Source organism: Syngnathus floridae, chromosome 19, assembly GCF_059516105.1.
Source record: "Syngnathus floridae isolate MCC-2025c chromosome 19, RoL_Sflo_1.0, whole genome shotgun sequence".
Lineage (NCBI taxonomy): Eukaryota > Metazoa > Chordata > Actinopteri > Syngnathiformes > Syngnathidae > Syngnathus > Syngnathus floridae.
In genome coordinates this window covers 4,910,108-4,931,425 of record NC_142431.1, presented here as the reverse complement: position 1 = coordinate 4,931,425, position 21,318 = coordinate 4,910,108, and the positions used below count along the sequence as shown (strand labels likewise).

At 37.0% G+C, this 21,318-nt stretch overlaps 1 protein-coding gene across 1 annotated transcript; it reads right to left on the bottom strand.

Moving 5' to 3' along the window:
* Nucleotides 1-1,225: 1,225 nt before the first annotated feature.
* cd2ap (CD2-associated protein) lies at nucleotides 1,226-18,956 on the bottom strand. Its single transcript, XM_088361562.1, has 19 exons — nucleotides 18,659-18,956; nucleotides 15,938-16,095; nucleotides 13,855-14,023; nucleotides 13,007-13,107; nucleotides 12,469-12,595; nucleotides 11,954-12,126; nucleotides 11,061-11,148; nucleotides 10,877-10,971; nucleotides 9,713-9,811; nucleotides 9,292-9,345; nucleotides 8,707-8,743; nucleotides 7,831-7,893; nucleotides 7,191-7,338; nucleotides 6,991-7,100; nucleotides 5,541-5,656; nucleotides 5,286-5,369; nucleotides 4,490-4,683; nucleotides 4,142-4,205; nucleotides 1,226-3,856 (listed from the first exon to the last, which is right to left on the bottom strand). The coding sequence occupies exons 1-19, from the start codon at nucleotides 18,660-18,662 to the stop codon at nucleotides 3,815-3,817; spliced, it is 1,926 nt and encodes a 641-aa protein (XP_088217688.1). The 5' UTR covers nucleotides 18,663-18,956; the 3' UTR covers nucleotides 1,226-3,814.
* Nucleotides 18,957-21,318: the final 2,362 nt, after the last annotated feature.

Sequence of the window (21,318 nt, the reverse complement as noted above, 5' to 3'; positions counted from 1 at the left end):
AAGTAGTTGCTGTTGGATTTAATCTAAATAAGTCAGAGAGACAATTTCCGTTGTGAAAGACAACAACCTATGACGCACTGAGACTGGAATGCTGGTTATATTTATCACAGAGTAATGGAAGAATGTTGTTGCACTTACGACTTACCAATAAATTAATAAGAACAACTGAGATTTTACAACCTGTGTAATGGGGAGATATTAAAATATAAATTGGATGTGTTGCATTCGTTTATTTTTGATGATGTACTTAAAAGAACCTTTTGCATGAAATTATAATCAGGCTGAAACGAATTCACGGTCCTACAATTTATTTATTTTCATTTTTAAAAGATAGCAAGGCTATACTGGCCCTCTTCATTAGCGGGTGGTATATTATAATGGCTTGATTACGCATAAGTTGCAAATTCAAATATTGTACACAACAATAACAATCAAAATTGATAGATTTTTTTTAAGAGGAGTAGCTGAGCCTGTGTATATGACCAAACTCTGCCAACTGCCAATGGATTGTGCTAACCACCCATCCACAGTGCTGTCACATTGAGGAACCCATTTATTATAATTCAACTGTGACAGTGATTTCAAACACGTACGATACCATACAGATGCGAACATTTTTATCGGGTGTCATGCCAATTGAGATTTAATCATGTTACCACCCCACAAACACATACATACTATATACATATACAGTAATCCCTCGTTTATCACGGATAATTGGTTCCAAAACACACCCGCGATAAGTGAAATCCGCAAAGTACGGTCACCAACAAGAAGTACTGGGCAGGCTAACGAGTTAGCGGAAAGATGCTAATTCGCTTTCGTGCTAACACGCGAAAACGGACATCTGAAAGAATGTAAACGAACATTCAGAGCAATACTGCATAGTCCTAAAGGTTAGACACGTTTCCTCAATTTAGAAGTTTTATTTTGACTTTTAGTTTTTTTTTAATATGGAAAAAAAATCAGCGATGTCGTGAAGCCGCGATAAACGAAACGCGAAGTAGCGAGGGATCACTGTATACCTTTTTCTACCACACAAACACAAGGTTAAACAAAACTTTGGTCGTACTTATCTGTATTTCCTCAGAAACACTCTCTCTGCTCTGAAAATATCTTCCAGGAACAAGACGAGCATGAAACAAGTCTCACAGGGCCTTGCGTCTGCGAATGGAAATTTGGCAGGGAGGTTTTATGATGAGTATAAATACAGAAGCAATGTCACTTAGACAGTAAATAAAGATATTTATTTTTTTTGAAAGAATCTCAGCTCATGCAAGGATACAGCTCATGTATGTAAACAAAATTATTTCGAAATTAAACTTGTAAATGTGCAGATTTCATCATTTCTTGGTGTCAATCTCCGGAATGTACAGTATATAAAAGTAAAGCGCAGATCATATATTACATCAACAGCTATCCCTGATCCCTCTTTTCCCACAATGTGATTATCAAATAGAGCAGCCGCGTCCTCGAAAGGCTATAGGGAGAGATTGTATAACATGTCAGGCACATAGACAAAGGTCAAACACAGTGACAACTTTGTCAAAGCATTCACATGAAAACAGAAAACAAACTTGAATACCATTAAACGCCCTTTTAAGTGTGCAAGTTGATCAGCAACACAAACACAAAAGCTTGATTGGGAAGTAACTCCTTTAAGACACTGGTGGGATTTATAATAATAATAATAAAAAAATAGTAATCACAATAATGACAATAATCAGAACTTGCACGTGTTATACACATCAGCAGAAGGCCAAAGAAAGTTTTTTTGAGAGAGGTGTGGGGTGATTTCCTCTTAACTTGGTTCCCAGCATCATTAGCATGTAGCTTGATGCTAATATTGCTAACAGGCAGCTTGCTAACATGTTCAGCAACTGCTGTAGGCAAGGAAAATGTTCAATACTTATGAGGTCACGTTGACAACCACATCAATAACAACTCAAATGATTTTTGACATGCAGTGGTGGAAGAAGTTTGGGATTAAAACTTGGAGAATTGTACAAAGATTATTTTGTAGCATGGGGGGGGGGGGGGGGGGGGGGTATGCCAGTATGCTATGCATATGAACGAAATAATTCTTAGCCATTTAACCTGGTGGTGCCCAGAGCAAACTACCTGCTTAAAGTCTCGAGTTATGAACGATTGCCTTCAACAAAACAGTACAACAGTCATAAAATGTAGATTCAAGGGGGATTACAATTTCCGATAGCAAATGTAATACCATATTTATGTTTCTTGTTATTGCTAGTTTGCCACTTTTCCTAAACTACTTGGAACGAGACCTGACCCAAAATATGAATTAGTATTACGGCCACCCTGAAAACAATAATATATATATATACACTCAAGAAAAAAAAAAAAAATCTCACCTCATGAAGATAGTCACATTGGTGGGTTGGGAGGTAAGTCATAAATGGAATGCAATATTACGATCATGAAGGTATACCCTGTGTGGCTGTTATGGATATATTCAAATTCAACTTTAGTTCAATTTTAAATTGCTTTGTTACACCACAATTTAGAACTACAGACCAAAAAGCATCTAACCGCGAGGGTTTTGGAAAAATATTTCCTTTTAATACTTATTTCAGGCAAGGTCGAGATTGCCGTTTTCATTTTGGTCTTTTAAAATTCACTTATTGAAATTACTTCAATCTCATGAAAATTGGACTTTTTCTCCCCCTCATGTTTTTTACTGTGGCCCTAAATAGCTCCTGTATAAAAAGACAACAAGGACAATTGATGGGCAATGAAGAGGCTTTGCCATATAATCAAAAAACAAATTATTTTGTTCAGTTTGACACAAAGCTAGGATAGATAGGAGGAAGAGGTAGAATGGACCACCTGGAATATAGCGGCCTGAGTAGAACAAGTAAGCAAGCTGCAGAAATTATCAATTTTCGCATAAACATCCTTAGGCACTAACCAGAAAAACTTTTGGAATCGGAAGGAGACAATAAACTGTTCCTTACTTTCCTATTTAGTTTTTCATGCAGGCTGCTGCTAAATTTTAGACAACATTCCCAGTCTCATGTTAAAGATAACAACTATAGGAGAGGCCCTCAAAAGTATGTCAGTAGAGTTTAAAAAATATAGACACGCAATATCGAGATGCAATTTTTTTTCAGACACCGTTGTGGTAAATGTTAAGCTTCCATAACAACACTTATTACAACTATATTACAGGCACAGTAGTGTTTCCCTGGATAGGAATGCTGGAAAATGCATACAAAAAAAAAAAAGAGAACAAATAAAGAAGAGAGTGAGCTTCCTCTGGAACGCTGCAAGGAATGATTGGATTTCAGCTACAACCCCCTCAAGAGGAAAGGAAAGGGAAATGATTTGTTAGAAAGAGAAATTAAAAGGAAAAGTTTAAAAAATTGCGCTTAAAACATAAGCGTGTGGAAAATTAGGTGTAGAAACAAAGATCCCCTGCTTTGTATATAGTCAGTAGTACTGAGAGCGACCTTCTGTCAAGGGCAGGAAGGAACAGAAGACATGCGAGAAGAAGACATGCACAGTAGTTTGAAGTAAGGCCTCGTTGTTTTTTTTTCCGTGTTGGCAAAAAAATAGTTATATACACATCTGTAATTTAATTACATTTAGCTTGAAAACAAAACAATATATGTGCAAAAAAATTTAAATCTTACAAATATGGGGAGTTGAATTTGTAGATGTAATAGAAATAATTGCACCCTCTTTCTGCCCATTCAGCTGTCTGTTGTCTTCCGCCTCCTGCAGCCGTCCACCCCAAAACCATCTCTCTTTAGTTGGTCATTAGGCTAGCAACTGGACCTTCAGCTCAGCTTCACGTTGAGTGGATGGCCATCTTTAGCTTATTTAGCTCCATCTGACAGGACACAGAATGCAAAACACTCAGAGCCAAGGTTAATTTTCTCCAGCCCCCCCGCTGTGGCTTGGAGGAATCTTGCTGTGAAAAGTCTAAGGGAAGAAACGTGATATGCAAATTATAATGGTGCTGTATAATGTATCGCAAAGGACAGTAGTGATATACATGCTTAATCATGATCATCCAAGTTGATATATCTCATTTTTGCCCATTAGTGAATCCATCAATATTTGGCATTATAAATGCAGACAACCCAGCATGTGTTTTTATGGAGATCAATACTACCTGCAGGGCTACACGCTTTTTCCTTTCCTCATCCAGTTCTCCACGAAGCTCTGTTATTTCTTTCCTAGAAATATGCACAAGTGTTAATTAGCAATTGAGTCAAAACATGTTTGTGAATTTAATATGGACATTTTCAACTGCATTTTTTCACATACATGTAACTCGTGTAACAAATTGTGAATTTAGATTGACCATTCATTGGCAAGCAGGCAGAACTATATAGGCTGATAAATACAAAAAAAGTGTTTGCAGCTATGGTTTAAATAGCTATTTGTTTTTTCAACCGTTGGTAGTCTTTAATTTCCGCAAGATTAGGCGATATGTGTTCTTATTCGATGTAATAATTACATTTGCTGGGCCTTGAACAGCTCCACTGATAGCAGAAGATCCTTCATCTGACTTCTAAGCTCTTCCATCTGGGATTTGGGATCTTCTCTGCCCAGAAAACTGCTGTCTGAGCTTAGGTTTGTGGATGCTGGGTTGAGTTTGGCCTCCATACTGGGTTTATGGAATGGCGGCAACGGGGACGAGTTGTGTGTAGGCTGAATGGGAGGGGAGTTCAGGGAGAGAAGAAAATAGAGAGTGAGAGACAAAAAATATGTACTACTGTATAAAATCAATAATAGGAATATTTAGGAATACTACCAATTAACCAGAGTTTCAGCAAGGAAAATGAATGAAAAACAAATCTGATGAAATTATTACTTAATACAGCCAGACAACAACCCATTGTGAAAATCTTCGGAGTGAACAATAGCTTTCACTTGCTATTATTGGTAGCACAATAAAGCGAAATGCTAATGCAACATGTGATCGACTTCCTCGCATGTCTATGACCGGCAAGCTATTATCTTGTCACACAACCATACACGCTTCAACTACCTTGACATGTTTTTTTTTTTTTTTTTGTGGGTGTGATCCACAAACATGGAGCACAGCAACACTTTATGCTGTTTACCTAAGCATTGCTTGTAAAAAGGCACTGATTTATTTTGTTTTTATTGACAGTTCCAAAACCTGATTATATTTAACTGATTCAAGAGAGCATTGGGTTAGTTAATTCAAAAAACACTTAGTCAGGTCTCTGATGGTTATCAAAAGTTGACCATGATAAAAACTAGTTTCAAAAGTAATCAAAAATTACCTTTCTGGGTTCTAGAGGCTTTATTTTGGCACCATCCTCCTCATCTAACTTGAAAGCTTTGTCCAGGACAATTTCCTTGTTGGGCTGCAAGGAAGTTTTGTTTAATTATTTAATAATATCATTGTTTAATAATAATAATAATAACAGTACCAATATATTGCATGCATTTTAAAATGTGATATTTTTTCAAATATGATCAATTTTGCCAAATACGAATGCAAACTAAAATCAAAACAAGAATTAGTTGGTGCTCACCGAATGTCCTCCACCAAATTGGGCGGGCAACCTCCGGCCGATAATCTTTGGTCTGTTAGCAGTGGGATGAGACAGCTTTTCTGAGTTGGATGAAACCTCGTCAAAACTAATTAGCGCTGTTGAGAAAAGAAAGATTTGTCAATAAGATCAGATTTATTGTTGCATCCTTTTTTTCAAAGTTTTTTTTTAATGGTGCATTTAATCACCCGATCATCTGTATTCCATTTACCTTTAAGGGTAATATCAGACGAGTGTGTTTAATGATCATGAAATATTTCTTAGATTCATCAAAGTTTGTTGAAATTTTACAGTTAAAACTACTAATATGGGAAATCATTATTAAATTATTATATATTATGATAACAATTAGTAATTATAATTAACATGGGCCATTACTCAAGTTCTTTTTTCTAACACATTTAAACTATGCTGTACAGAATTAACACATTAATAAAAGCATGCTATTTTGTCCAGGTTGAGAAGTTATAAGTGCAAACAAAGAAGTGAAATTATGTGCGACTTGGGTGACTGTTGAACTTTGCACCTGCATCACTCCTCTAGTTAGTAAACAAGAAATGTGAAAAGATTGCATTTTCTTGTATCATGACAACTTGTCAGATGAGTTCTTGCTGAGCAGACGGGAGTTTTAGGACATCATTACCACCATCTGTCCCCGCCACTAAAATAACTTGCAAAAGAGGAAACGTAGGCCTGCTCACTGAATCCATCTCAGGCTCAACGCCATATCTCTACTTGCGGGTGCCAAAGCAGTAAAATATTTCAACAAAATTGAAAACTGAAAATGTAAACAAAATCTTATGCACACCACATAACAGACTTTTTTTTTAGCAAGGAATATAAACCCGCCCTATATGAATCTTTACACATTATGCACTTTGGGATTTTTCAAGCCTATCCTACCCCGTCCCTCACCATTTTTTCTTTTCATCGGTACAACAAAGTGAAATAAATTTTAATGACTGTTTCTTACTGGGATGTTTCTCTTCCGTGCTACTTGCTTTGGTCTTTAAACATACTTCGCAGCGAACTGTACAGTATGTCGGTCATTGTCTGACATTGCGCACACGAACCACTTCCAAATGAATCACAAAACCATCTCTGTCGTTAACTAGTTCCTGTCTCTTCCACACCATGCCTTTAGTGAAAAGATTGACAATCAGCAGGCTGCCGAAGCCACGAAGGGCGCAAAAATAAACAGTTTGTTTGTTATAAAGAAAAAATATTAAAAGGCCAAACAAGAAAAAAACACATTAAATTGTGCAAGCCTGCTGACAAGTATATGTAATTTGGTGAACAGACTCAGAAGCAGCAGTACATCTGTAAAGCCTTGAGCGTGGAGGCTGGAGGTTAGTGAGTTTAAGCCTCTCTGCAGGCAAAAATTTCAAAAAAGCAACCAGTTGTCGGCGAGGAAAAATTAAATCATTCATACGTGATTCGAAGTTTTTCTCCCCTGTGTCCGCTGAGGGCGTTTTGGGTTTTGGGGGAAGTAATAGATCCAAGTCAGGCTTTGGACGAGATGTAGGGATTTCCCCATTGTGCCTGGTAGGAAAAGAAATAATTATACAGAAGGGTAGAAGTGGCTCAAGACATCATAATATCACAGATCCTGCGAGAACAGAAGAAACATACTTCAAATTTGGTGATGGAGCCAGAGGCTTGTCTGAGCGCTTTGGTGGGAGGTGTCCTTGTCTGCCTTTGCCTGGAGGCGGGACAGGCTTTTTGGGTGGGAGTGGTGCGGCAGGCTTGGATGGTTTTGGCTCTGGGATCGGCCTGTCAACTGAAATGGATCCAAGAGATTTGCAGATGTACTTAATCATGGAGAAACTCACTGAAAGGATGTGAGCAAGTAAAATACCACAACAGTCTAATGAAATCTGAAACAACCACTAGAGATGGCATCATACGATAAACAGTAAAACCCATTACGGTTGATGAAATTATTTGATTGTAAATATAAACCGCGTCAATCAAGTATTTTGTGGCCCGACATGAATCCATTACCCTTACCGTAATAGCTTGTTGCACAAGTGTTTGAGGTAATCATTATTTTCAGCCACACCTAATTAAAAGAAGACTAACATCCAGCGTTCACCATTCAACAGCTCAAGATAGGCACACATGGGTAAGTCACCATTCATTATTTCAATAGCTACGGTCCATTATAGCAATTGGGTTTCCAGAAATGATTACAGCAAACTATCCCATTGATTGCCGGCCAACTCGCCACCCCTCGAGTTACTGCATAAAATGAGAATGAAGGAATTTGTACTTTTGTCCTCTGGCCTGATGGCATGCGGCTTCTTGTCAGCACTGGGAACCTCTGGTTTGAGAGCTGTTAAAGCATGAAAAAAGATTTTTTTTTAATAAAGTAAACAATAAATCACAAACGGAGACAAATCATGTTTTTGCTATACAGTGAACAAAAGAAAAAAAGAAAAACACTGTGTGAATAAATAGCTGCATGTGGTTGGGTACCCTATGTGGTACCTTCCAGATTAAAGAGAAGAAAACAACTCTGCCATATTTTTAGACTATGAAAATCGTTTGTGACATGTTGTTCTAGAGTGGACCTCCACATACTTGTTTGAAACTATAAGAACAAGAAAATGCATGGAAATACTTATAGAAATAGTGTTTGAGCCAGTTGAGGCTTGGCATACGTGCACATGAAATATCAGAATGGGCACCAATTCTGTCCCAATTTGAGCCAGGAAAAATACTGTAATTTATAAATGTATTTATATATTTTTTTAAATCAACTATTGCTAAGGAAGTGGAGGCAAGTAAATATTGAGGAAAACCTTGCTGGGAAAAAAAAAAAAAAAAGCAAAACGTTTTTAAATTGTCATTTTTTTGTTTCAACAAGTGAACGGAGAAAATGGAATCGAATTAGAAATTGGATTTTTATGGGAGGAAAAATAAATCTGATTGTTCCTCTACGCCTGATCAACAAATCTCTCAGTTTTGTACAGTGGGAGGAGATTGGAGACTGCTGACGTTTGAACAGTGCAACATATGGCTAATTAACACATTAGCCCTAACCCTGAAAACTGGAAACACATGTTGGCAACATGCAACAAATACCAACCTTAAGCTCTGTAAATAAACAAAAACCAATAACATTTAATGAGTCTGAGGTTCTTACCTATGTGTTTTGACGGTGGAGGTGGCTTCTTTGGTTTCTGAAATAATATTTAAAAAAAAACAGTGAAAAGTAGGCCAGAGCAAGTAGTTTACTCAATAAGAGACAGAGATTCTTATCCTAAATAGAGAAATACCATCACACAGTGACGTACAGTAAGCAGGAACATTAGATTCAATTTGGTTTAAATAAGGATATTCTGATAAGATCCTTTAATTGGAATGGGCTCCATGTGGCTTGGGTTTAACTGCTACAAACATTGTAACTATGAACACAAATGCTAGAGTCTTGTTTTCCATAACGGGACTAGCTGGGGATTTTACTGTATTACACACAACTCACAATCACAGTTTCATGATATCATCAAGCAAAACTAATTTAAATCAATAGCTAAACTATTATGATTACCGCTCTTACTGAAGATTTTTTTGTTGCAATATCATAATTATTTTACAAAATTATTAACAAGCAGAACTTTTCCTACAATCTGGACAATTTAATGTCACAATGTTGTTAACGCCACAATGTCTCCATTAACATTCTTTCATCAAGCAATTTTTGTGAAGGACATGGCTGATATCCTCCTACCTCTTCAGAATCTTGCTTGAGTGAGGACTTGCGCGACCCTCGAGATAGAAAAGCCTGGAAAAACAACAGCAGACATGTTTTCGCTGTGGTAGATTAAATCCTTCCATAAGTAATGGCTTGAACAATATACACAATAAAGTCTCGGATTCTATACTGTAAAAAGTTATAACACGCAAAAAATAATACAGATGTATACGTGGATACAGGAACCAATTTATGAATTGTCAAAAGCGATCAATATCATCTGTTTGAATTAGACATTATTAGATTGTGAGGATGTACCTATTTTTTTCAATTATTACATATATCGTAGTCCATTTCGTTTCCAGTTTAATGGAATCATGTCCTCTGTATTGCTAAAACTGTTAAAAAGGACTTTCAGATTTTTAGTGGGAAACTATTTTCATTAAACTAACCTTACCTCTTTTTCTGTGTCAGACAGCATGGCTACAAAGTTGTCAGGAAAGACACCTTCTTTGCCACCAACCTCCCCTCGCCACCACCCAGGCTCTCCTGTGTCCTGTCACAAACCACCAAGGAGGGGATGGAAATGTCAAAAACTCACATAGGACAGAAATCTGCAAGCGCTGGGAAACCAGATGTTTGCCTTTTCTGGTTCGTTTCTTCAATCTATGATTCATGTTTCCGAAATGCTTTTGTTGGCTGAATTGTTTGGTTGACCCCCGACAAGGCCAATTCCAATAACTTAAAAAGTCACCTGAACATTTTGTGACTATTGTCCCTTCAGATTATATAGTAAAATGGTTATTGAAATGATCTCATTCGCTGAAATGAACCCACGTAAAATATTTGGTTAAATTTGAATTTAAAAACATTGCTTGAGACTTTTTTTTATTTAATTTGCAATGCAATTATTACATTTCAAATTGAAGGATTCAAATCAATCAAATCTAATTAAAAATGTAGGTTTGAGTTAAGTCATTCCAATGTGATAATGAAAGCCTCCTAGTGTGCTCTAATTAAATAGATATCCCGATACCTGTCAAAAAAACAACAAAAAACCAAAGCCAATTAAAAATGAAAAATTAAACTTAGAAAAATCATTTCATATACATATGATACTTTATAAACTAATGGTGATAGGCTCCAGCGGGACTTATTTAAATTAATTTAATAACACTTGAAACAAAGCAGAACATAGTGTGCAAATAAACAGTAGTAATTCAGATTGCTGTCTCGATGTAATGACGTTATCATAACTTCTCCAAATTTTAGTCCCTACTCGCACCTCTTATCAAACTGAAAGCTCATTTTGTCATTAAGTCAGTCTTATGATTCATGCCAAAATGTTAATTATATGGTTCTAGTATGTGTGGCAACCGCAGGTATGGATTGTTTGCTTTAATTAATCTTTTTGGTTTTGTGAGCATGCAGAGACATCAGACCAAAGTAATATGAGAGGCAAAAATGCATTTTAGGTCACAAGTTCACCAAAAAAACCCTGCCAGATTGTTTGGAGGGACTGAAAACCACAGGTGACATATAAATGCCACACTCAATTTGAATTCTAACCGTACGAAGCTATTTGTATGCTTATGAAATCTGACATTTCGCTACATCTTACCTTGCTTATGATAGAGATGATGTCATCCTCGTGCAAAGTCAGTTCATCCTCATTTGTAGCCTCAAAAGCAAAGGTGACCTTACAGAACTCTTTTGCTTTGGACACAGAGATTGAAGGATATTCAGAAGAGGGTTTATAGGATACAAAAGAACAGATAACAAAAAAACTCGGGGATGTATTTTACCTTTAGAGTTGCTATCTCCTTCGCCCTTGTGCATTTCGATCACGTTGGGAAAGGCAGGCTTTGCGACTGATGGTAATGAAGGGATTGGCTGAAATGGAGCAAACAAAACATGAAAGATGGAAATGATTTATAGGACATCAATGGACAAGGAAGGAGTTAAAGAAATTTAAATAAAAAAAAAAGTTTTCATCGGAGTACAATACAGTCGTATTTTTTTAAAAGGATCATTTTAATTTCTTTGGGATGTTAAACGTTAAAGAAAATAGATGAATGAATTAATGCAAAAGGCAAAGCTGAGAACTGATTTGAAGTTTCCTTTTGTGCTCCACGAAAGGAAACCGTCAATTGCAACTGCCGATATTACTGACTACAGTGAGTGAAAAGCCAGATGAGAAGTATACAGTAATACTGTATGGGAATTATTAAATTAGTCAAATGGAAATATTAAACGATATGTGCTATTGGGGTTGGGAGCGTGTGTGAGTAGCACAGAACTATAGAAGCTGAGTTAGTGGTTGAAAGATACTGCAATGGCTGTTGAGAAGAGAAAAGAAGGGAGAGAGGAGAGATAGAGAAAGGGAGAATTTTAAAACCTTATTTTATCCCCAATATATATATATATTTTATTTATCATCCCATTAAATCAATAAACAATGTTCTATTTCTGCCTAATAGCAGAATCTGCATGTACCTGAAAAAAATCCATATCAATCACTAGTTACAATAATTATTTACGACTGTGCTTGTTTTCCAAGTTTTAGCAATTCACGGTACCATGGCGTCACTTTACAAAAAATGTGCCCTCATAGGATTGTTCTGCCTTTTTTTAACTTCATTGTGGAAGTCCCATACAAAAAAAAAAAAAAAACATTAAGGAATGTAATCAGACTCACATTTTCCTTTTTTTCTTCTGGCTCCAAATTAGGGATTCGGACCTTTGATTTCACTGACCCTTCTTTGAAAATATCGCCAAAACCGATACGTTGGATTTTTTTGGGCTGGACAATAGCTCCATTGCCTGAAGAAGGTGTTGGCGATGATGGTGTCACTGTGTTTTCTACACCATCTGTGGAGAAGATACAAAAAGTGAGTAGTCCAGATATAAATTTTGCCCTCATTATATTACAGGTTGGAGGCAAATATAGTGATGACTCCAAGTCACCTGACATGAGGCAGCAAAAAATAAATAAAAAAAATACATTTACAGCACCATCTAGTGTAGGTCTTACTCACATGCAGCCTCCATTCTTGCGTCCCAACTGACATCCCACTAAATAAACTCACTTTACATTTGTGTTCCCTGTGGCCACAGCAGTTCCATTTTTTTTTTTTAAAGACGTAGTGCACCATGACCTACATTTGCATTTGTCACCTACATTTGTCTTTTCATTTGCGCTCTGATTCTTACCAGCCTCTTCTGGTGTCGTATCATTTGATTCTCCGTCGTCTTTCGCAACATCCAACTCTTTGACAAAGTTGGAAGGGAAGAGTCCTGACTTGCCCTCGATGACGCCGCTCCACCAACCCTCTTCAACCTGTGCACACGAACAGCCAAATTAAAATTACTGTTAGCAACAGCTGGCTACCTTTCCCCGACTATAGAATTTGTTTCTTGCTTTGCATACATTTAAAGGTTAAAAAATCTTCCATATTAGTGCAATTGCAAAGTGTAACAAACCTGTTTTGCAGTAAGTGAAAACATGCCACACGAATTTTATGCCAACACCCCATTTCCTCTCTGACGTGCACTCTGCATTTTCGCATTTTAAGGTTATATAACCGGATACATGACAAACAGTTAAATCATTCAGCCGTAAATCAAACGAAACAAGAATTCACCTTTCTTTTTCTACCTTTCAGCCTTATCATACAAAGTGGACGAAAAAAAAAGTCAATTTGATATGCCACGCTTGCATCTTAGAAACTAGATAGAATGTTGAAAATACCTCTTCGGTGATGTCTAAAATCTCTCCAATTTTTAACTCCAGTTCATCTTCGTTCTGCGGCTGATAGTCAAACAAGACTTTGCACTGTCTCTTCTTCAGCTCTGTGAAAAGACGATAGGTAGGGAGGTAGTAAACAAACCGGCTGCGTAACTTCACCTGTTTGCTTTTTTACATGTTCATACGTGCAAAGGCCTCTAGGATTAAAAAAAAGCAGAGGCGGTATGAGAATGTAAGCAGTGTAAACATACGTAGGAAGTAAAAGCAAGATTAAGAAAATGGAGACGAGAACTGTTACATGTGGGATGTTTCAGCGGGAGAGCGCAGCAGCAACGACACTATTTATATATACTATTTATATTTATATTAAGTTGGTGCGGAGTTTAATCACTGCTAATCATAATTGGCATCTCTTGCTGTCAATTGCAGTGAATGTGTTAACTGCCACAGTTTTACAAGTGGTACAACATGGGCGTGTAAAACCTGCACCAACCTGATGTATTTTTTTTTTTTATTGTTAATCACAAATGATTTTTGGACTAAATGATTACGATTGTATTTTTGCTAACATATAATATGTTGAGAAACGTATAGTACTGTATTTTTCCCACCATAAAATGAAAGTACTGTTAAATAGTTAATCCCCTGCTTTTTAAATTTCCTTAACTTTTAAACCATAAGTTTTTTATGACTGTACAAATCCTGAACGAACCATCCAGGCTCACAGAAAGTAAAGTCAGTTGTGGATTTTTTTTTTATTATTATTCAACAGTACATCTGCAACAAAAATCTAATGTTTAAAAAAAAAAAAAAAAAAAAAAAAGATGAATCATTTTGCAGCTATTTCTTACTCTTTGTGGTAGATGATGGTCGTGGCTGGAAACCCCCAGTTGGAATCCCGATGGTACTCATCCTCTGAACCAAGTTGGCAACATTTCCTACAGACTTCTCTCTCTTCAGAGGCTGAGCGGCTTGCCCTTTGGATTCGGGTCTCACTTCCTTGGCCTCCTGTTTTATTTCCTTTGAAAACACAATGCACAGAACACGAATACGATAAGTATTGCATTTGGAATATAATGTCCTCTGTTTCGGCGAAAACTATAAATTATATTAATTCACGGATGTATTAACTTAAGTGTATTTCTGTTTCTCAAAGTACATGAGCCTTTTGCTTTAAGGTAAAACAAAACCAGTTTTGAAATCACTCTACCACAAAAACAATTTTCTTGTCTAAGTCTGAGACAATACTATATAACACAACACAACTTTATTAATATAGCACACAAAAAACGGATGAATGGATTTCACAAAAGCTACAACTCTAACAAAGCACTTAACAACAAAGACAATGAAAACTTCCAATTTGCCTTACGTCCAGCTTGTTGAACAGTCAGAACAGATATAAATAATCCTTGCTAAAATGCTTTTGTGATTGCAATCACTCTAAAGAATGTCTGTGACATCAGACATTGATTTCAAAGCTTTTCTCATGCCCAACTGTATTTCAAAATCTGTCAATTTAATAACCAATTCTATTCCTCATCCATTCTCTGAACTACTGAATCAAATGTCCATATATGCAGAATATTTAATATATATTAATATATTTGGGATATGAATGTGTAAAAAAAAAAAAAATCTGTTTGTCCCACATTATACAAGACATGCTTTAGGGAGGAAAAAAAAAAAGTTAAGTTAGCAGCAATGAAAAATGTGTACTGTAGACACACGTTACATTTCCGGACTGTTACTCCTTATGAACCGTACGGGTCGGATCAATTCCTTTTCAAATTAAAGCTGTGTCAACGGCAGTGTCAGTGCAGGAACATTCTATTTAGCCGAACAATGACTGGGCTTACCATCCGCTTCCTGGTTCATGCTGACTTTGCACTTCCATTAAATAGGAAGTTCAGTTTGCTTGTGCATGTGTGTGCTTTCCAACTGTGCAGCTGTACATATACACACAGTCAAAGTGTTGGTTGGACTTTACGTGTGTACGTAAATAATTACCACATCTGACTTAATCAGTTTATGGCCTCTTTAAATGTATTGTACTGTAGTACAACTGTTCTCACGGTGACATGGTAACTGTGTGACCATGAATCATGATCTCGGCCTGAGAACCATGGTCACGTTACCTGAGAATACTTTGAGAAGATGCATGTGAACTCAACCTGGTCATGGCAGAGGAAAATTGAATCTCTTACCATTTCATCTCACGTCCCCTTTGTGGTTCAGCAGTAACCAACCCAAAAAGGGGTAAGTAATGAAGAACAACCTCTCAGATGGTGGTAGCCTCACAAAAGTTCAAGAACCGGGCCGTACTGCTTCTTAGCGGATTATCTATCCAAACGTAGTGACAGATCCAGTCTTCTTAGCAGATTACCTGTTTCACTATCAAGGATTTACAGACTGAAGAAAAGTAGCAGACACACGGCTGGGAATGAACATTCACTGGACGGCGACAGACGTAGTCGTTGGGCACTGACGGGAAAATCTTGACGTCAGATGATCATAAAGTCATAAAACGTCTCTGCCTACATTAGAAATGTGCAGGGAAGGATTGCTGACAACTTGATCTTTGAACTAAATACACCCCGTCCGTCCACCAGATGGCAAAGCAACACTGAGGACAATATAGGGCAAAGCAAAGCAGACTTGGAGCAATTAGCTCAACTGAAATCAGTAAACAACTAAAACAAACCAGATCAATTTAGTGTTCGCAGGAAGCGTATCGAGTGCAGTTCAGTGGTTCATCTTTTTGGGGAGGCAATAGCCTGCAGCCATTTCATTTAGGGATATCGACTGTTCCATTTGAAATGTTTTTCCAGGCCTTTACTGCTTGCTGCTTTGATAGATGTTAAAACGTGATTCTTTGTCGCTCATCTGTATAGATTTTTTTTTGCAATATCCAATCTGGCATTTGTTTTTTACCTTCACAAAGTTGTCAGGAAAGAGTCCTCTTTTCCCATTGAGATCTCCCTCCATCCAGCCATCCTCTTCTATGCGGCATACGTTCTTGATCAAGTCCCCCTTTCGCAAGGTCAGCTCATCCTCATGGAGTGCTTCGTAGTCATACTCCACTACAACCTCTGCTCCGGACACCACGGTCGTAAAGAGGAAAACAAAAGAGGAGAGGTAAGAATGCTGGAAGGGGCGTTACACAATAATAAAACGCAGACAATATGAAATATAAAGTAAATAAATGAAAATAAACACTCGAAGCACTAAATGAGTCAAATCATTTGAATGAATCTATCATTTCATTCATTTATTTATTTCTGTTTGGTCTTTTCTATGTGAAAGCCGGAAGTCTGCACGGCGCCTCGCATTTTGGTTTTCATACATTATACAGTCTGTCAGGAAATGCACATTTCACAAACCCCATGGTGTAAATTTAGCAAGCCTTACAATGACATTTCTTTCCTTGAACCCACTCATTAAATACATCTGACATTGCACAGTCAATTGTTCAGGGAGCACAGCTACGCTTTTAAAACTATTTCATGTTCTGCCATGACCATAATTTCGTCTTAACCTTCTCAATAAAGGTTTACTGAAGAAATACTTCTAATTGATCTAGTTTTATATAACTGTACCACTATTGAAAATAGAATTAAATCCCAAAGTCATATTCAATGATCATATTTTCATTTTCTAACTTTATCTACTGTTTATCACAGGTATGCAGCCAGCACAGCTCAGAGAGAAGGCGAAAGAGAGACATGACTAGAGTTACACACAGACATGTTGAAACACAGCTCGAACGACCCTCAGCCATTTGCCAACTGAAGAAAAGCATACCTCAGTGAGAAGTACATTATCTACAATCTAGCTGGGGAAAAAAACTAGAATGAGCTACCAAATGATGTCCTTTGAAAAAAATCTTAACCTAAAATGCATTTTCAAATATATGTTGTTTGTTCAAAGTCGCAAAAGTTTTTATCTGTTGACAGGAAGTGAAGAATAATTGCAAAACCCTTCGATTACAAAACTGATCCCCCAAAATACAAAATCAGCGGTTACTTCAAACTAGTCTAAATTGGGTATGCAAGCGCCTCTTGCCACTTTTTATATTTGTTTATTTCTGTGATGCTGATGTCACTTTTGTTTCATACATGTGGGTTGTTTCGGTTGTAAATATAAGCTTGGTCATGCTTGAAAAGAAAAACAAATTGCCTACTGAAGACGTGGGTGACTTCAACAAAATGTCTCCCACGGATTTAAGAAGAAAATCTTTTTTTTTTTTAAATATGCGCTAATATTTTACTTTTAAACTAAACATTTCACAAGCATAGCGGTGATGATCTGTGAAACGTCTCCATTTTTTGAATTAATCCTCAACAAATGACTATAAATATTTTTAAAGAATGTCGAAAAAATAATTGTTAAAAATCACCTCATCAGGAAATCTTATTCTTTATTTATTCTGTGCACTTGTGTAGGACTGCACCTATTTTTCAAGTACTGCTATTTATAAACACAAGCCAAGCTACTTTATTTTTTATAGCATTTCATTAAAACACACGTGAATTGCAGTAATCTCTTAAAAATACCCTTTGTTGTCCATGACAGGTTTAAAACCTGTTTTGCAACATAGCAGAGTTACAGAACTGCACACAACCACATGCACATCTTCGTCACACAGCCGCCTCAAGAGATGCGGCAGGAAGGTTGCATAATTTTGTGCAGAAGGTTTTCAATGTTCAGTGGCCATGTTAAGTGTAACAGACAGAACATGAAAATGAATAAAATGTCAGAATAACAGTCTGAACTTAAAGCAAAAGTATTTTATAATTTAAACTATACAGATCAACCTCATTTCTTCAGTTTAATCTCCATTTTAAAAGCAATTAAACTATTGGTATATTTGGACCAATATAACAGTAAAATCAAAAACACCTAGTGAGAATTGATTTTATGAGCTGATGGAGACATTTTTCATTTTATAATGACCAAAAATCACTTCATATTTTTTTACAATAGCTTGGCATTGCCAAAAACGGTGCTTTAAGGCATTTTTTATTTCTTTCATAAGACATGTGAAATATAATTTCTAGTGGAATGCTACGCTAACGACTTAATAGATCACTTTGACAAGCAGAGTTGCTCACTGGTGTGTAAAATAAATAAATAAATAAATAAAAAGTGTGGACACAACAACTCAGCTACGTAAAACAAATATCAATTATATCTGAAACGAAAAAAAGAACATTCTATAACTGTCAATTTAAACCTGGGTCTTAACATCAACTAAATTAAGTTGCCTGATTGTTAAGTTAGTTCGACTCAGACAGCCAACATCACACAATTAAAGTTCATACATAAAAACCCGTTCTGTGAGTGCAGTGCGTGATTTAGACACACTTTTGGGATTGTTTACGTCAACATTGCGAGAAATGCAGACGAGGAGTAGGCGTTTTATTCGGTTGACTTTGCTAGCTTGCTATTCTCCTAGGCTAGGCTAACCTAAGTGGATTGCTTACTTTAACCACCGTTCGTCAAACGCTTACAGTGTGACTTAAGACCCCGGATATTAGACTTGAATGCTTTATGGGGCTTTATTTGTGTACAGTGTGGCCATAAGAAACGTTTAAAAACACACAGACGCGCGGATAGGCAAACAACACAAGCGCCACATCATGGAAAACTCACCCATTCCTGTCCTTCGCACCGCCTTTGCTATTAACAAACGTCTCCTTTTCAGCAGCCTCGCGGCTAACTAGCGAGCTACAAGTCAGGTAGATGGGCGTATAAATGGTTAACAACTACGATGTGGTAGTAATTAAGGGGGAAAAAGAAAGCCGTATATCCATTCGCCCTTGCCCAAGCAGAAGCCTCCCTTCTTCTCTCCTGGCGGTGCTTCAAGAGTATTGTGCAGGAAGTTGAGCAGGAGTCTCCACCTTTCTTGGACTTGGCTCCATCGGGTTGCTAGCACCCGGCTGCCTAAAAAAAAAAAAAAAAAAAAAAAAAAATACAAAACAAATCTTCGCGATGATTCAAAGCCGGAGGGGAAGTCCCGCGAGAGGAATGTTGGAATTTTGATCCTTGCTACGAATTCCTCCTCTCAGCAAATGAAGCGGTTATCACTCTGCGTGAGCTATTCCAGGTATCCCCCAAGATTAATTAATGACAGAACAAAAAAAAAAAAGATATTATAATAAATCAATACAGCCAAATATTCCTGTATACCATTAGGGGTGTAACAAAAACCGATTTGAATCAGAAAGTGCGTTGAATCATTCCAATCATTCAATCAATCATTCACACTTTAAAATATAGGTACATTATCAAGATTTTTATTATCTTTAAGAAATGACACTTTTCCAGTTCTCCAAGATCATTCACATCTATGTAAAATCACAACAACAAACTCAATGCCTCTTGAACTGAGCTGTACCTTTTTGAATCGAATCAGAATCCCACAGAAGTGAACCAAATCGCTCCACGTTAAAATCGATCATGAATCATCCCATCTATTGAGATGTGCATCGACTCACGTTTTATTAATTGGTAGTGATGGATAAATGAAGCTTCAGATTTGCCTCATGAACCACGTGAAAAAGTCATTAGGCAGTCAGGAATCACCATTGGCTAGAAAAAGTTGATGTCCACTAAAGGGCCGCGGACCACTGGTCGACAGTCCATATCTAGAAGAGTCAAAAAATACAGTAACTGGTTCATGAACCAAATTTGAAGCTCCATTTCTTCCCCATATTAATTGTAGAGATGCACTCTTGTGATCAAACAAATTAAACAGTTTTAGCTGAGTCTGGAATTTTGGAAATAAAGTCTGAAAATTGGGTCTTGTGTTCACAGTTGTTGGGGGTCGGGGGGGGGCAGCTTCCGGGAAATGTGTCTTCTCAAAAGCAAAATTTAAAAAAATGAAACCAGGGTCAGGCCAGGTAAGCAAGTCAGGCATTGTCGCCACCTGCTGCCCATTGTCTGCATGTGAAGAGTAAAAAAAGCAAAAAAAAACAGTCATTCCGTTTCACCCACAGTGTAAGTAAAGTGTAGTCATTCATTTACAACAGTAGGTGGCAGTGGCACCTCACTTTAAGAGTGTGCGCAGAATCTGAACATGTGAAGCCAAACAATTTGAATTCAACTTTTCCTCCAGAATGCTCTGCAAACTATATTTTAACATGATTATATTTGCACAATAATTGTTTCATAATGTAGAATGTAAATCGTTTATCGCATATCTACAAACGCATTATTATTATTATTATTATTATTATTATTATTATTATTATTATTATTATTATTATTATTATTATTATTATTATTATTATTATTATTATTATTCACAGCTCTATTGAGTGGAATGATAGATTCACAGGACAAGATCCTAAACTCTAAATAAATCCAATGTGTTTGATTTTTTATTTAACATAGGGAATGTAACAAATACACCATACCAAGATTGCATTCATTTGTGCTCTCTAAAACCACAACCTCCATCACTCACTAACTGCAGTGTGAGAATATGTGGTGCCCTGCAGCTACTGGAGTAGTTTGCCCATCTGAATGTCAATCTGTTCTGCAGGATGAGTAAGCAAAAGTGTTGGGCAGAGGATGTGCAATGACCCAATCCTATCACGCACTGTAATAACATTCAGTATTTCTCTTGGCATCGTAATACTTGGATGATGTTGCTTTAATTCCTTACTTCTGCTGAATTTGACCTACTTCTCATACGGATTTTCCCTCACGAGCAGAGGCAAAGAATTACTCTTCATCCCTTTATCTCCACCCACCCTCACCATCCTGTGCTTCATGTCTACTCCCATTCGTTCCACGTGCCGGGCAGATGGACTCGCTTATCAGCTGCTGCTATTTGCAGCAAGGCCTGCGGCTATCCAAAGGGCTGAAACACTGCACGCGTCATGTCTCGAAATCTGGGTGGAAGGATGCTAACTGGATAGTAGACTGCACGGAACAGATGACGGAACCACCATGTTTGCTCCACTGACACATATCAGATTAGTGAAGGTTAGGAGGTGGTTTCTGATAATATACACTGATGTACACTGCTTGTGCTTCTCTACTTGAATGCAATAATGTCAAACTAATTTTTTTCTCGGGCCGCATTGTAGTCAGTTTCTTTCGGAGGGCCATTATGACTGTCAACTCAAATAAATGTATGAGCACCTCATATTATATACAGTAAAAGCTACAAAAAAAAAGAAATAACTCGTTTTCAAATCAAACAAGTAAAAACTGGTCAAATATTTAAAAAATATATATAATTAAAAGTGAAGACAATTTACAATTCTAGTAATGACACGAATTTGATGCACAATTTGTCTTCC

Bases quoted from the DNA above. Each gene is read 5' to 3' on its own strand.
- cd2ap (XM_088361562.1), bottom strand. The intron at 13,108-13,854 runs GTAAGAAATAGC...GTCTTTTCACAG, and splicing joins ACCATCATCTACCACAAAGA to AGCTGAAGAAGAGACAGTGC. The intron at 11,149-11,953 runs GTGAGTCTGATT...GCTCCATTTCAG, and splicing joins CAGAAGAAAAAAAGGAAAAT to CCAATCCCTTCATTACCATC.